The sequence below is a fragment of the Protomyctophum parallelum genome (genome assembly GCF_964188405.1).
Source record: "Protomyctophum parallelum genome assembly, chromosome: 13".
NCBI lineage: Eukaryota > Metazoa > Chordata > Actinopteri > Myctophiformes > Myctophidae > Protomyctophum > Protomyctophum parallelum.
The window spans coordinates 5838471-5855232 of record NC_139708.1 but is presented as its reverse complement, the minus strand read 5'-3'; the positions used below and the strand labels follow the sequence as shown (position 1 = coordinate 5855232).

The 16762-nt window shown below is 43.6% G+C and overlaps 2 protein-coding genes across 3 annotated transcripts; one reads left to right on the top strand and one right to left on the bottom strand.

Annotated features, from left to right (window-relative positions):
* Positions 1–441: 441 nt before the first annotated feature.
* Positions 442–9864, bottom strand: btbd17b (BTB (POZ) domain containing 17b). 2 transcript variants are annotated; one of them, XM_083779673.1, is made up of 4 exons: positions 9780–9864; positions 4373–4776; positions 1987–2272; positions 442–1743 (listed from the first exon to the last, which is right to left on the bottom strand). In XM_083779673.1, exons 2-4 carry the CDS (start codon positions 4464–4466, stop codon positions 669–671), a joined length of 1455 nt encoding a protein of 484 aa, XP_083635799.1. In that variant the 5' UTR covers positions 4467–4776; positions 9780–9864; the 3' UTR covers positions 442–668. The 2 variants fall into 2 exon arrangements, with proteins under 2 accessions (XP_083635799.1, XP_083635800.1); XM_083779674.1 differs by lacking the exon at positions 9780–9864 and adding an exon at positions 5208–5312.
* A 1057-nt stretch (positions 9865–10921) lies between these two features.
* Positions 10922–16762, top strand: LOC310869044 (G-protein coupled receptor family C group 5 member C-like). Its single transcript, XM_083779621.1, has 4 exons — positions 10922–11920; positions 16071–16174; positions 16292–16417; positions 16651–16762. The coding sequence occupies exons 1-4, from the start codon at positions 10936–10938 to the stop codon at positions 16681–16683; spliced, it is 1248 nt and encodes a 415-aa protein (XP_083635747.1). The 5' UTR covers positions 10922–10935; the 3' UTR covers positions 16684–16762.

Here is a 16762-nt window from a genome sequence, read left to right as displayed (position 1 = left end):
ATAGTCAAATTGTCACTTTGATAAAGTTGCTGGAAGACAAAACACTATTGCAAAAATGCCATCCACAATGTAGTAGTCAATCATTTTCATAAATGTTTCCCCTTCCTTTTCTCCCAATTTAGTCATTATGCAAATTCCTATTGTTCCCCCTCTCATGTAGTTTGTCATGGTCATATAATGGGAGGGTGTAGACAACCATTTACGTCTTCTGATACACATGAAGTTGCTAGCAGCTTCTTTTCACCTGACAGTGACGAGTTTCACCGGGAGGCCTTAATACTTATGGAGGAACCTGCTATTCCTCTCAGTTCCACACCCCACTGAGAGGTGCTCTAACAACCGTGTAGAGAGAGTTCGCCCTCCCCACCGAGTGAAGAGACCGCCCTCCCTGCCCGGCTTCCCACCCACAAACACGGCCAATTGTGTTTGTTGGAGCGCCTGGCCAAGCCGGATGCACCGCAGAGGAATAAAACCCCTATGCTCTCAGCGGTGGTGGGCAGGAACTTTAACCCTGAGCCACCCAGACGCCCCAAGATGTCGGTCTTGCCAAGAATCAGGAGTTGTGACATATGAGTGTGGTCAGGATTGTGTGTGAGACTGTGTCAGCTGAGCAAGCAGAGGGTGGACAGCGGAAGGTAAGGTAAGGTATAGACATAGATATTCTGCCCTCACTTCCTGGCAACAATAAGGGTGTGATAGAGAGGTTTTACTACAATATGGAGATAGAGGGAGCTATCAATGAGGTACTCTGATCCCCGTTTTTGCAGGTCAGCATCTACAAGGAAATCCCCAGCTTCCTCTGTGCTTTGGTGGAAGTTGTACACATGGCGCACCACCACTTTTCCCTGCTGTTTTGCCATCACAATCACTGTCTTCTGGAAACTCACACCAGCAAATTCTGGACTGGAAGTGGCAGGAGTTACAATGATACGAGGGCGGCCACCATCCGTACGGGTGGGAAGCATGGCCCCCACCTCGGTGTAGGTGGACCTGACGCTGAGAGGTTGCCAGCGGGGGGAGAAGAGGGCATTCCATGTCACCCTCTTAATGGTGTCATGGCCACTGGGCCCCAGTTGTGTCTGGAAGCTGAAGCTGCGGTCGTCACGAGTGGGATTGTTGATGATCCAAGGAGACCCCCAGGACGAGGACAGGTAGTTACGTGGGGTGAAGATACTGCAGTTGACATCAAAGAATTTGGCCAGCTGGATGGGTGAGGCGGAGTGGAACTGGAATGCCAGATAGAGGAGATCACGGACAGACTCGTAATACTTCACCATGAGACCCGACTGCTTCTGCAGACGGAAGAGGTGCTGAGGAGGGATCATGCCGTACCGGATCGCCCTTAGAGCACTCTCTACGGTCAAGCTAGCAGGTCGGTTCTGGCCTATCCAAGCCTCCAGAGCCTCATAGAGCTCCAGCTCACTCTGCAGAATGAGGTCGGAGCGCTGGAGCAGGGACAGTACCAGGTCTTCGCTGATTGAACCCCACTCTGCACTCTGCAGCACAGAGGACAGGTTCCAGGACAGGTACTGCAGGCAGTTGTCCCGAAGGGCCAAGTCCCCAATTTGCACAGCGTACTGGTACCAGCAGACCACGTGGCCCGTGGGAGAATCGCTTGACAGATGCTGTGTCATATACTGGGTCAGACCTTGCTGCAAGCCCCACACATGGTACTTGCTGGCCAACTTGTGCAGAGGAATGGCCTGATCCACCCGCACTGAGATGTCACCGCAGTACAGATACCTGCAGGGAGGATAAAGGCCGGAACAGTCACAGATGGTCACAAAACACAAGCATAATATCTATGGGGTGTGATATATTCAGCTGTGATTTCATCAGATTTAGACTTGTGTGTGTGTGTGTGTGTGTGTGTGTGTGTGTGTGTGTGTGCGCGCGCACGTGCGCATGCATGCATGTGTCTGTGTGTAGTGGTTATCACTGTCTGTTCTCCAGCCTGACTGGCAGACTGCTTCCTGCTGTTCACACCTTACAAACTTGTCAAAGACGGCGGCACAGTCCGCAGTCTCTCTCAGAACGAGGGCACTGGCGTTGTGGTTGAGCAGCATTTCCTCAAACACGTCGCTCTGCAGGGAGAGCACCAGGGTGTGGGCCTGGATCACCTTAACTTCATCCGAGCTCATGGTCTGTATCCGGAGTGTGACGTCACTACCATTTCCCAAGGTCAGCAGGCTGTCCATACGCTGCACCAAGGTCATGGTGTGGTTGAGCACATATTGACTGTTCTCCAACACTGCCTCCTGTTTCAGAGCAGCTGGTGGAAGAGAGTGCAACAACGCACAGCATCATCAATATCACATGTTTGCCAGTATTCACACTCTTGTCTTGTGTTTGAGTAGAAACCACTCGTAATTTGCTATTTGGGAAATTTGTATCAAGTCCATTTTAACCACATGGCCCTAGCGTCCCTTTTCTGGACATGAAATAATAGGCGAACATTCAGAGAAAAATAAATAACTGATCTACATGATCAGAAACATGTCAAAATGCAATGCATTGTGAGCTTGTAGATCGCCTATTTTCTACAAAAAGATTTGGTGAATTAACAACTTAAAACCATGCTGGTTAATTCACCTCTCATGCGATTTTATTGAGGTCTTTGGCTTATTTTACAAAACACAATTAGCTTGCATATATTTATTTTGGGGCTTTTATGCCTTTATTATAGATAGGACCATCGGCTGACAGGGAATTGGCAGAGAGAGATGGGGAGTGACACACAGCAAAGGCCGTCGGGATCAGGACTCAAACCCACAACACGCTGTCAGGCTACATTGTAGCCTAGGTGCATGGACCAGTGCTACACCAGTGAGCCTTGCATAGACTTCTTAAACCATAGCAGTTTGATATGCTGGTCTACTTTGGCACCATCCATTATTTTTTACAGGCTGTTGTGTTAACCCAGTTCCTCTTGAGACTGAAATATCACAAACCCAGAAATTTGATCCAGATTGACATCAGCTCAGGAGTGGGTTAAGGTAGCTAAAAAGTGACACTACATCAGAGTAAAACAGATATGCACAGGTTACAATTGTGCTCTCAATACATTTGTTTTGTGAAGCATAGGAACAGATACTTGAATGTCTTTTTGCTATGAATAATGCAGGCTATTGGCATATATGCTGTATACTGGTTGCTTTCTTTTTTGTCTAAGCGTAGGGTGGGGTACTGTAGCCAAATGATTATTGTGTGTATTCTTATTATTATGTTAAGTTGTTCTACAATAGTGCAGGTTATTAGTAGAGGATGTATACTCTTGTATATTTGCTATTTTTGTGATGTTTTACCCTGCTATCCAACTACTGTATCTAAACAGAAAGAATGATGGGTGCCAGCTCTGAAAGCATGATTAGATGCTAGGTGTTTCAAAATGATCCAAGTTTTGACACACAACGGTGGCTGCTTCTCTTGATGCTGTTGAGCATACAGTAAGTACATGTGGCAGAGATACTGGAGTATCACACATGAAAGACCCAGCATGACAAGCTGCTTCCTCCATCCTCTGCTGCCACAGCCATCAGCAGCCTTATTGGACTGCTGGTGGGGGTATAATGAGACACAGGGGGAGAGCACTGCTGATTCCCTGGGCTGGATTCCAGTGCTTATATCTCCACCACCATCAAGATGCCTTACTTGTCTTCAAAGTAACCAATACCAATTAGTAAAGCCAGGGCACCCTGAGCCAGCTGAGCTTTGGGGGCAGTGACAAATGACTTTGACATTCAAGTTTTATGGTTCAGCCATAAAGAAAACATGTTCATTCTTAGGGAAAAGGTGAACCTATCAGTTATATGATCCAAATTGCATTTTCCTCCCAGACCCCATGACATAGAAATGCAGGAAAATGAATTATGAAGAAGTCTCTCTTCAGATCAGTGTAACCATTAGATTACACATTTTGTACTACAATTATAGCACTAGACCTGCTGGTATTCCAAAGGAAATAATGTCTACGATATGATTACACTCATGTATGTGGTCTTTCTGGTCAACACATTTGAAGGACTTTTATGGAGGAAGAAACCTTTTCCGTAGCATTAATCTACCACTGTGCTGTGCAGTATCACAGAATTCGTTCACAGAAAATAGATTGGACTGCCTTTCCCTGCACACAGTAGAGAAAGATGAGGACAGGATAAAACAGAGTAGATGCCCCCCCCTCGCCCTGAGGCTGGTTGAGCACTCATGCTGTGTGCCCTACTGCCCACTGACAGTATATGGGGGGAAGCTGGACTGAAATAGAACAATACAGCTCTTCTCTTGCAATGGAAGACAACATAAGAAGTGCTAGGAGGGACAAGATCTAATCCCTGAGCTGTACGTACACAGACTGGTCTTTTGTGCAGCATCTTACCTCCTCCAACTGCAACAGAGTGGAAGTAGAGTGAAATGAGCAGGGTGCCGGCATAGACCCAGGGAGAGCCTCCTTGTTCACATGAGCGCGCCATGCCGTGTCCTCTATTCCCAGCTTCTATCCGTGTCCTGTTCCTAGTATTCAAGTGCTCGGTGGGTGTCCTTGCTGCCGTGGCTTTCGTCGGGTATGTTTGGCGCCCGACTCCCTGTCCCACACACTCTTTATGTAGGACGCTGGCCTTTCCCTCAGCACATCATCGCAACCTCAGGGACACCATTGATTGGTGGAAGCTGGCAGGGGCGTTACCATGACGACGGCTTTGATTTTGAATTTCTCCCTTTTTGGATGTTGCAGGGAATTGGTCGGTGGCACTGGGCCAGATGGAGACATGGATCACATCGACGCTGTGGAGAAGTTTAAATATGGAGATGGTTAGGAAGAGTTAATGATGAAATGCATTTGTGTCATGCCTAGTTAAAAAGGTCCTTTTGCAGTGCACCTACTTCAAAGGACAGGTGCATAGGAGCAGGTAGTCAATGCATAAGACTGTGGCGACTGTGGCTCAGGAGGTATAGCAGGTCGTCCAATGATCCATGGGTCAGCGGTTCGAATCCCGGCTCCTCCTGTCTACATGTCGAAGTGTCCTTGGGCAAGACACTGAACCCCAAATTGCTCCCGATGTGCTGGTTGGTACCTTGCATGGCTTCCGCCGCAATCGGTGTATGAATGGGTGAATGTAATGCACAATCTATGTAAAGCGCCTTGGATAAAGGCGCTATATAAATGCACCATTTACCATTTACCATTTAAGACACATCCCAGACATGGTCTTCACCTTGGTATCAGGTACGGTCGCCCCTAAACCATCTCGCCCCTCGACCTCACGCCGACCGCACGGTGCCGCGGTTCTTTTAAGTTTAGGTATAGGGTTAGGTTCAGGCATAGTTTTACTGAGGTTAAGGTTAGGAATAAGGTTAGGTTTAACCGTTTAAGCATAATTTACTTAGGTTACTTTAGGAATACCAGGCCGCGCAGTTCCGCCGGATGTACGCCAGTTGGTAAAGGGGCGACTCGTTTGGTATTCTCCACCGTTACACTTGTAGCCTGATGATCTGATGAAGGTCAGTGCGACCAAAACGTTGTATTTGCATTTAAACTTGTTTCTTGTAAGTGAAGACAGTGTGCAGAATTTGTTTCATAATAATAAAATAAATCTATTTGTAACATAAATATATAGACATAAATCTCACGTGCTACACGGCATAAAAAGTAAATAAAATAGATTCAAAATAATTAATCAAATTCATGCTGACATTGCACTCTCTGATCCCTAGTTGAGGAATATATGACTAATAATTAGTCTGTTAATTACTGTAGTGTACCATAGAGAATATTTGCCGAAAAGTAATTAAGGCTCTCAATGTCCGTGTCAGCTTTTCTTCTTGAGTCAAAACCATTTTATGAGATGTTTTTAAATTGGCACAATTCATTTTCTAAGTCTGGCTAGTTGAGGTTTTGAGAAAATGGGGTGGCAAACCAGAATATACCTGGCCTTGTGTGTGCTAATTGGCATTAACTAAGGTTCATATTAATCATATAAAATTACCCCAAAAACCACAATTCTATTTAAATCTGTTTCAATGTGATCATTCCATAATGCAGTTAAGGATTAGAGATTTCAGTTGTCCCTTTTAACAGCATACATAGTAATATATAATGCAACGTTGGCAACAGCCACGCATGCGTTCAAGTGTGCGTGTGTGTGTGTGTGTGTGTGTGTGTGTGTGTGTGTGTGTGTGTGTGTGTGAACATGTTCTTTTGGGCAGTTTTGCTAAATAAATATGCGTGCTGCGCACCAACACAGCACCAACTGGGAATGGAATTAATGGCTTGCTGCAGGCAGGGAAAATGCTAATTGCCATGATGGGGCAATGCCAATCAATAATAAGCACTATTACTGCTCCGGATTAAGAGACACATAGCAACGTAGAACCCTATGAACCCTATAGTTGGGATATGCTGAAAGTGGGGTAACAGTCAGGTATGACATTGGTACGTTGGCACTAATGACCTTGACCTCAAATATGTATTATGTTTAAAGTGGCCTTTAATTTCTGCTGAGCTTTAAAGTCCCCCTGTTGGGGACAAAAATATATTTTTTAAACTCTTATCACACAAACAAGCTGTAGCCATCACCGGTCACTAGATACTGTATGTGAGCTAATGGGCCATTAGCCTGATCAAAAGCTTTTTATATATTGGCAATGTTGCATATGGCAATATAATAAATCAATACAAAATCTAGATACAAGACAGACAGACAGACAGACAGACAGACAGACAGACAGACAGACAGACAGACAGACAGACAGACAGACAGACAGACAGACAGACAGACAGACAGACAGACAAGACATGACAGACAAGACAGTATAATCTCAGAGGGAATTGGATTGAGCAAGAGCCCTAAGGCCAGCTAGGATGCGGTAAGAATGCAAGAGAAGAGATTTCCTGTGAGACTTTTACCTGAGCCATTGCTATGAATAACCTGACATGTTCTCAGAGGACAGATAGCTGCTGAGGTGCTCTAATGAAGCCTGCTACTGCACAAGAAACCTGACTACTGGCAGTCTACTCCAGGTAGGTATAGAATAGGATTCATGTAGACCTATAGTATGTATACGTGACCTATATATGAGTCACATAATATCTGTGATATGGGACCACCGTAGTGCTTGCAGGTTCGCCAGCTAATACATCATTACATTCTGTATCTCTATGAAAAACTATTTATATGTTTGTGGTTTATACTATAGTCACATATTGACTGAATGGAAACAGAATATACTGTACATTAAGCACCATGCATCTAAAAGGGCTGCATTAGATCAACAGGCACAGACCAATAAAATTCAATTTTCCATTTATATTTTACAGTATTTCCGTGTGACAACGGTCAAGGACAGGTCGTTTTGCTCTCTCCATCGCGACCAGCTTCTACTAAGACAATTGCTAAACAGGATCGCAAACAAAGGGGAATGGATTGACAAGCTGCCGAATTTGTAAAAGCACCCCTCGGGAGGAATTCCGCTGATGGATCGATTGCCTCAATGTTCTCCATCACGCAGCATGCATGCTGAATGCCGGGCCACCACCAATAAGGTGTGAAAACCATGACCTTCGCATGCTCAAATCCAAGGTCATGAACCAGAACCACCTATATACTTTGTTGTACTTCTACAATTCTACAAATAATGAAAAAAGCCAATCGACAACTCACAACATGATGCAAATTTGTAGGTCTGTTACTTTCGCTATTTTGGAACTTTCTTTGTCTTCCTGCCTATAATGACATGCCCAAAGTATTGGGAACGGCAGGTTAAAAGTGGTTAACAAGGCCCTCAAGACATTGTCCACAGGAAGAGGCTTTTGATGCAGGCACTTGATACATTTGAACGCTGAAAGCCTTAAATTCTGAAAGCCTTGGCTATAAAGTTATTCAGTTATTGTGCTTGTAGCATTGTACACCGCAAAATCCTTAGCCATCAACCATTGCTACAGATGGTGGCTGTTTGATAACTGCATGACTTTGGTTCTTCTGTATTGAGTCATTTCCAAAAAACTGATCTTGCTATCAAAAGGGTTAGAAATTAATAATGTATGTTATATTTAGCAGGTCATAAACATTGGGTGATGGGTGGACAGAGTAAGAGAACAATGCACTCACCTTGAAAATAATATTTTCTCTGTGAGTTATGTTCTTGTTATTCTCAACTTCGCTTTTAAAGATCAGCACAGTCAAACTTGTCAAACTAACTTCAAAGTGAATCCGAGGTATTTTAAACAGCAGAACAGGCATGTCTATTGGAAAAGGTATATAGTCATTTGTATAGGATAGATAAGGGAGCCCTTGTTTTATGTTATGTTATGTATACATGTACTCGTTACTGTCATTATGTTTTTGTATTGTAAAGCTTTTTTAACTTAATAATCTGTTAAATGTGAGAGGACCTCAATGGAAATAAGTCCCTGGATCCTCAAATGCTGTAACCATGTGGTTTTTAATCTAATCTCTCTGCCCAGACAGACACTGTGATATAAAATGGGTCCATTTGGACTGTCACCGTTTTGAGAACTGTAGCCTACTACAAAGTGCAGAACTGAGAACAATAGTAACAAGTGCTATTGTAACACCTGGGAATCAAACCCAGGTCTCCCACGTGGAAACCACTATTAAAGCCAAAGGAATATACCTATGATTTGATTGATTGATTGAAACCTTTATTTTATTTATGTTTTGAGGGAGATACTAGACTGATATTATAGCTGAGGCTGAGCGCCACTCTGCTATACTATGCTTTTAATCTATAGCTGTAAAGTATAGGCTATAATACAACTGTATTCACCTAATCATGAGATATTATAAGGTAGTCTTCCAGCACAACACTCCTGATCATGATAGTATTTCAGAGTAGATCATCTAAAGATGATAATTAAACTAAAGACTTTACAGCCTATTCGCCCTTCCTCTTTATAAAATGAATGGCTTGCAAATTGCAACTGATCGGGAATGAAATGTAGGTCTAGTTGTAATTTGTGTTGGTTTTAATTTATATCAGTATCACCCACCAGGTGGCTCTACACTCTATTCTCTGATGAAGGTTGGTTTAATTTGTATTAAACCATATAAGTATTAAACCACTATGTTATAGTGGTTTAAATGTTCTCTTCTTAGGAAAAAAAACATTTTATTTACTTAACTGGGCTATATTCCATCAACAGAAGGTCGTTATTTCTTACAGCATTCTGTTTTCATAGCCTATTTTAACCTATTAAATCATTGCGGTCCTTACATGACACAAGTCTCACAAACACCACAACAAGCTGGACCAAAAAGGTGTATAATCAGCACAAATGGGACACTTTTGTAATACTGTGGCTATTGTTATGGACTTAGGCTGGTTTATGAAAAATAAGGTGGTTTAATAGGCTAATCGCAATCGCATAAGTATGCAAAGCTGAAGTACTAGGAACCACTAGGAACTGAGTTGGGTTCACTTTGAAATGAGGTGACTGGTGAGGGCAATGCAATGATTTGTGCTCCAACACGCAACAAGTGAATGATTGAATGATGGGGCTGCAGCTGCAGGCGGATCGAGAATATGAATATAGGCCTATCATCCTATGATATCTCGGAATCCGTAAAGAATACAGAATATTTAACCAGTAGACCCACTTAATCCTGACGAGTAGGACAGACTTGAGTTGACATTGGAAATTGGATCGCGCAGAACTTCGCCTGCATTTCTCACTTAGGTAGGCTACAACAATTACAAATGAAATCTCACATCGTCAGAACAGATTTCCTTATTTATGGATTTTCGATTCTGCAGCTAATTTAGCCTACCTGACCGCTGACCTGAACTGGAGCACCCATGTTGTGTTGAAGCGAAGAGTAGAAGAGTTACATTTCAACTTTTGGTAAAGGTAGGACAGGTCTGCCAACATTGGACTATACTATGATAATCCAGGAGATGTTTTGGGGGGTGGAGGGACTCCCCATAAGCGGGGGGTGTGGGTCCTCCCTTACTTTTATCAGGCTTGCTTTACTAGCATTAATGGAAAATGATGGGTACAGTAAACCTACTACAGTTTCACCTTAACAGCTATTAAAACGCTAAACGCCTGCATGATTATTGATTTGATGACTGAAGCAATGTAAATTAAATGCATTCTTAATTCTTAAATAATAACCATTCATTGTTTTTTTTGTGTGTGTGAATATCTGTATGATGCCTCCCCCAATGATATAGGCCTAGTAGATGTGCCTGTGTTATGGTGAATTTTGGGACTTTAGTTGAAACCAAATCCAGAAGAAATATGCGTAGGGAGTCACATATTTGCCATCTTTTACTATTTTGAAAATCATTTTAAAATAGCCGATCTACATCTACACATTGTGAGCTTGTAGATCAGCTATTAAATGGCAAATAAGTTTAGGCTTTAGGGATAAGGGTTATAGCCCTGTGTGTGTGTGTGAGAGAGAGAGAGAGAGAGAGAGAGAGAGAGAGAGATTCTTCATAGGATCTATTTTCAACAGAATGTCAGAACAGCTATACAGTTTATTTAGTTTATTAAAATTCACTGACTGGATGCATTCTATCTTCTATACAGAATCAACTTTATTGTCACATCAAATGATTACAGGTGCAAAAGAGTGTGTGGAATTATTTTCTATGCAAGCTCTCAACATTGCAGTTACAGGAAGAGTTAGAATAGGGAAAAGAGAATAGAGAAGAAAGGGACACAGGTCAGGTCAAATAACAGGAAGGCAGAGTCGCATTAAATACGTCCAGTTATACTGGATTTGTTGGCAAACGAAATCCATTCTCTTTTCGATTGAGGGAGGTCTATGTAAGAAATGAAAGTGGAATCAATATTGTACATCATTGGACATGTTGGACTGATAGTTTCCTTCACATAAAATAACCTTGAATGTTTTGTCAGTGTTGTGTTTTCTCAGATTCCAGCCAGGTGTGCACCAGCAGAGAAGTTGGGTAAACATGGACTCAAAAAAGGAAGCCACCGACCCTACCCGTGCTCCCGATGGGTGTGGCGCCTCTGTCACCTCCATGTACTACAACCTGTGTGACCTGGCTGCAGTGTGGGGGATCGTGGTGGAGGCCTTGGCCGCGGCTGGCGTGGTGACGTCTTTTGTCCTGCTCATCATTCTCATGGCCAGCCTGCCCTTTGTGACCGACAAGAAGAGGAAGTGTATGGTGGCCCTGCAGGCCGGCGTCGTCGTCTTCACTCTTGGACTTTTTGCTCTCACGTTTGCCTTCATCGTGGGCCGGGACTTCACCACGTGTGCCGCGCGGAGGTTCCTCTTCGGGGTGCTGTTTGCCGGCTGCCTGGCCTGCCTGGTGATGCACGCGCTGTGGCTCGTCCTGCTGGAGCGTCAGGGCCGGGGGCCCAGAGGCTGGATGCTGTGTGCGGGGGCCCTGGCGCTCTGGCTGGTAGAGGTCATCATCAATACGGAGTGGTTGGTCATCACCATGGCCAGGAGCCCCCTCACTGGCATCACCAATCTCTCCTGCAGCATCGCCAATCAGGACTTTGTGATGGCACTGATCTATGTGATGGCTTTGCTGGTGGCTGTGGTGTTAGTAGCTGTGCCATCCCTCACCAACAAGCACAAGAAGTGGCGTCGAGACGGGGCCTTCATCCTGACAACGGGGGCCTTCACCATGGCCATCTGGGTGGCCTGGATTGTCATGTACGTCCATGGGAACCGGGTTGTCGGTGACCCCAGCTGGGATGACCCTACCCTGGCTGTAGCCTTGGTGTCCAATGCGTGGGTCTTCCTCATTCTCTACACCATCCCAGAGATCTGTTGTCTAACCACGCAGGCCGACCCAGACCATGAGCAGCCCCATGACGGAGAGATCGTCTACCCTGCAAGGAGCCTGGTCTACGACAACATCCTCAAGGAACAGCAGCACGTGTATATGGAGAATAAAGCCTTCTCTGTGGATGAACCTAGTGCAGGTACAGTACGCCACATTATTAATTGTCATGTTTATTTGAAATTCAATGGTACTATAAAGTAAAGAAATTAGCCCTAAAGGACATTCTATGTTGTATTCTCAGGAAAAATCTAATGAATATGCATTCAAAGCGGGTACAATATGTATTTCGCTGCAGACCCCATCTTAAAGGGATTGTGACATAAAAAAAAAGGTTTTGGAATTTTTTTTAGGTTTTCTAATCTCAATTGCACCCAAAAAACATGAACTTTTAACATTCAGTAGATTTTCTGTGATCTGGGGTTTTCTGGCTCAAACAGGTGCTCTGATTTGCCGGCAGTAAGTGACATCACTTACTGCAAATCCCATATATGTCAATGGGATTTGCCAGCAGATGTCACTATTTCACTGTGTTGCCTGTTTTCATTGTAGCTCAAAAGGCCCAAAAAACCCCAAAGAAAACTTCAGACCACAGAAAATCCACTGAATGTTCAAAGTTCAGGTTTTTTGGGTGTAATTGAGGTCATAAAACCTAAAAGAAAAAAGAAAAAGAAATGAAAAAGAATGTCATAAAACCTTTAAAATATAACGACTATAGATTGGTTATTTCTTCAGGTTAAAGTGGTTACCGGTAAGTTGTTTTGATGCTATTTTGACACTTTTAGCTTGGAGACCCTAGACTAGACAGGCACGGTGTCACAGTCGGTGGTGCTGTCGCCTCGCAGCTAGAAGGTCCTGGGTTCGATTCCCGCTGGGGACACTCCGACGTGTCATCAGTGCCCATACCTGAAGTGGGGTTGGCGAAAGGGCCTTTCTGTGTGGATTTTGCATGTTCTCCCCATGTCTCCTAGGGTATTTAGGTACCCTCACAAAAACATGCAGTAATACTGGTCTCTAAACTGCCTACACCTGGCCAGCTGGGGCGCCTCATGGAGGGGAAAGGAACTGGTTGGAATAACGTGTTCCTTCCACGCGCCCCCTGTCAGGTGAAAAGAAGGGCCTTGGCCTCCTCATGCATTGAAGAAAGCATGAGGTCAGTCCATTGCTCTCGCCAGGTTGGCAAAGCGAGTGTAGAGCCCAGGATTACATTAGATAATAGACAGTGGGTTGAAAAAAAGGGTTACAAAATAGTGGAATAAAAACATAAGAGTCTTAAACTATTGTTCTTGTTCACCTTCCCACTAAAGTCATGGAAGACTATTTAAATGTCCCTGACCTGACCAGAGGCCTGCTACCAAAATGATGAATTGGTTTCTGTCCATGTGCATTATTTTCTGGCAGTGCCCATGTGATTAATGCCTGGTGTTGGTTTAGGAATTAAGCTTGCTGTCCCAGAATTCAAAATTAGACCTTAGTAGAGTAAGATGAACAATGAATCTGTGTCATTCATACATCAAGCCCTTTTTAGGACAAATGTCTGCTGGCCTACCTAAACTTTTTCACTGGACAATAGCATGGCGGAGTCAAAAGAATAAAACTAAAGAAAAACATTGGGGGGAAAGATACATACACTCTTGTCATATCCACAATTGCACATGTCTCAAGTCAGGTGTTGGGTTGGGTTTTTATTATTTATTTAATATTTTGTATGTATTTCTTTTTTTAAGTTGACCAACTATCTCCTAGCAACAACACTGATGTAAATCACATGCTGCTGTACATATTCCTGAAATACTATCCACTTTGGTGTACATCAAATGACCACCGAACCATAGAGACAGAACCTTATCAGTTCAGGCCTGTCCCTCACGTTGAATGAAATGTGAGCACATTAGGCCACTTCCCCCAACTCTGTGAACCATTCATAGTTCGAAGCCTCCTGGATATCTCCAAATATCATCTGCCTCTTCACCATCACACAGTCTGTTGGTCAGATGCATAGCCACACAATTACAGTTATTTGAGGATCGCTTGATGTTTTCCTTTAATAATAACCACCACCGGCCCAGGCCGTAGCGTAACGGTCTGGGCACCGGACTGGTGATCCAGTCGCAGTGTGCCGCGGGTTCGACTCCCGGACCCGACACGGCCTTTACTGCATGTCATCCCCCCATCTCTCTCCCGTTTCCTGTCAGCCTACTGTCTGTCCCTTCAAAAATCAATAAAAGGCGTAAGCCGCAAAAAAGAATATCTTAAAAAAATAATAATAATAATAACCACCACCAAACTGCATCATTTCCATCATACAGCATATTACAACTGTGAAGACTCTTCTGAGGTCCTCCCTATGTTCCCAAGGTTATAATTATGTTCCCAACTCAACCGAAAAAGGCTCAATGTTGGTATACTTTACATAGTAGGCCTGTAGCCTACTCATTATATTCACCTTTGATAAGACTGCATTGTTATTCAGATACAGGCTGGCATACAGTCTCTTCTGTTGATAACATTCATAGGTGATAGATGTACGCTTATATTATATCTACTGATTGAATACACCTGGTTGACTGAATGATTTATTAACAGTTTGCAAATAGGCCCAGGCCGTGGCGTAACGGTCTGGGCACCGGACTGGTAATCCAGTCGCAGTGTGCCGCGGGTTCGACTCCCGAGCCCGACACGGCCTTTACTGCATGTCATCCCCCCATCTCTCTCCCGTTTCCTGTCAGCCTACTGTCTGTCCCTTCAAAAATCAATAAAAGGCGTAAGCCGCAAAAAAATATCTTAAAAAAAAACAAAAAAACAGTTTGCAAATAGCACAGTGGTACGATTATACAAGTCCTGAGGGACTTTTCCATTGTGTATTCAATTCATAGACATTTTAAAGACATACAATAAAATTATATCCTAGACAGCATCAACACTAAACATGTGTACAGTAAACCGTTGGGGGTGGGGGGGGGGGGGGGGGGGTTCATTTCTGGTATTAATCAATCCGTTACTATTGGCACAAATATGCTCTTTTATAGCGGTTTTGAAGGAGGGTAAGGTGTCACACTTTTTTATGTCTTTTGGTAGAGCATTACTGCATGTTAACTGAGTATACAGACCAAGTGCAGAATTTATTTGGAGCATAAGTTATGCTCCATCAAATAATGTTCATTCAGCGATGCTGTCGTACAGTAAGACAAAGTATAAACTAGAAAAAGTGCCCTTCTGGGCACAGGTCTCCACCAGGAGGATAGGAGTGTTTGTAAATAATTACTTGAGTAAGCATAAGAAAGTATGTAGTAGAGTTAATATTAATACAATCTGAATTATTATTTAAACTAGAGAGACTGTGTACCAATTTGCGCGATGTTTGGACAAAATCTGTAGGTGTACTGTGCAAAAACTTGTTTTGCACAAAGCGGCCTCCTTGTGGCGCTATAACAGGCCGTTCTGGAAATTTTGGGGCAGAGGTTCATCGTTGGCATCCAGGGAGTGTGTGTGCAAAATTTGGCATCGACCGGGTTAACGGTGCCGGAGATTAGCTGCTCACGGACACACACACGGACGGACGGACGGAGTGCAAAACATACTCTCCCCCCATGCCTTCGGCCTGGTGGAGACAATCAGGCTTAAGTCTATTTTACTTTTATAGCTGTAATCTCTCTACTCTTACCAGTATGCTGTTTGATCCGTACTGCTGTTGTTGCTGCTGACACCTGAATTTCCCCAGTGACAGGATCAGTAACATTTTGGCCTATCTTATTGTATCAGTTTCACTCCAAATACAATAGAGTTACTGTTGACAAAGGCTAAACAAAGCCCAGAGTGGCATTGGGTTTACCTGCTATGTTTGCTGAGCTTCGTCTGATGATCTAACATAATTGGGGAAAACCTTTAGAGAGAGAGATTGAATCTAATCTAGTTATAATCTCTGACATTCTTGTCACATAACTAAATAATAGGTTACCAAGTTTCTATGGTGTGCTTTTGTGATGTGTTCCTGATATGCACAGCAAATTGTCTTTCAATTTAACCATGCGACCATGGTGGACTTGACTGTGTTTTATGAGCTGTTGCCATAGAGATCATGGTCCATGTGTTATCTTCAAACAATGGCAGATGTTACTAAAGTGCATTGAGTTTAGGATTTTTCTGACGTTTTGTTTGTTTGACTTTATTCATACTCACCACACAGGGAACTAAAACTTAAACCCCCAAATCATCTTCAACAGGATTTTCCTGTGAAATGCCATTGTTATCTCTGTCATTAAAACCTCTCCTCTTCCCGTTTTCCTGGCTAGCGGACAAGAAGCCTGCATCTCCATATGGTGCCTATAATGGTCAATTAAGAAGCTGTGTGTACCAGCCAACTGAACTAGCCCTGATTACAAAGAGTCTGGCTAATGTGAGTTCATTCTCACACATTGCACTGATGCACTCCAAAAATCATAACATCTGTTGTGCCACTGAAATGATCTTTGTGATGATAACCGTGTGTGTGTGTGTGTCTCCGTTTCTTCAGAGGGACCAGACCCAGGAGACAATCTTTCCCAGGGCATCAGTCCCGTCTGTAAACCAGAGTAGTAACAACTCCCTGTCTCGAACACCTGAGCACCTGCCCACGTCTGGACTGTCACATGCAGGCAATGTAGGTGGCCTACTTCATCATACAACAAATATTGAAAATAGACAATCTACAAGCTCACATCACACTGTGATGAGAGAAGTATCAAATATGTCACTGTCTAATTTCCCCAAAAGTTAGGCATTTAATTCAGTCTGACTAGAAGCAGGGATAAAACATATGCCCACCTATGGAAACCTAACGTAGTCACTGCTGACTGAAGTTTAACATTCTGATTCTCCCTTTCCGTTCCACAGGGTAATGGCTTGAACAAGAAAGCATTCTGGTGAATTTCCAGCAGTATGCCACAACATGACCCTGTCTCGCTAACGCCTTTTTATCCTGTATCTGTTGGCCATGTTTGCGCTG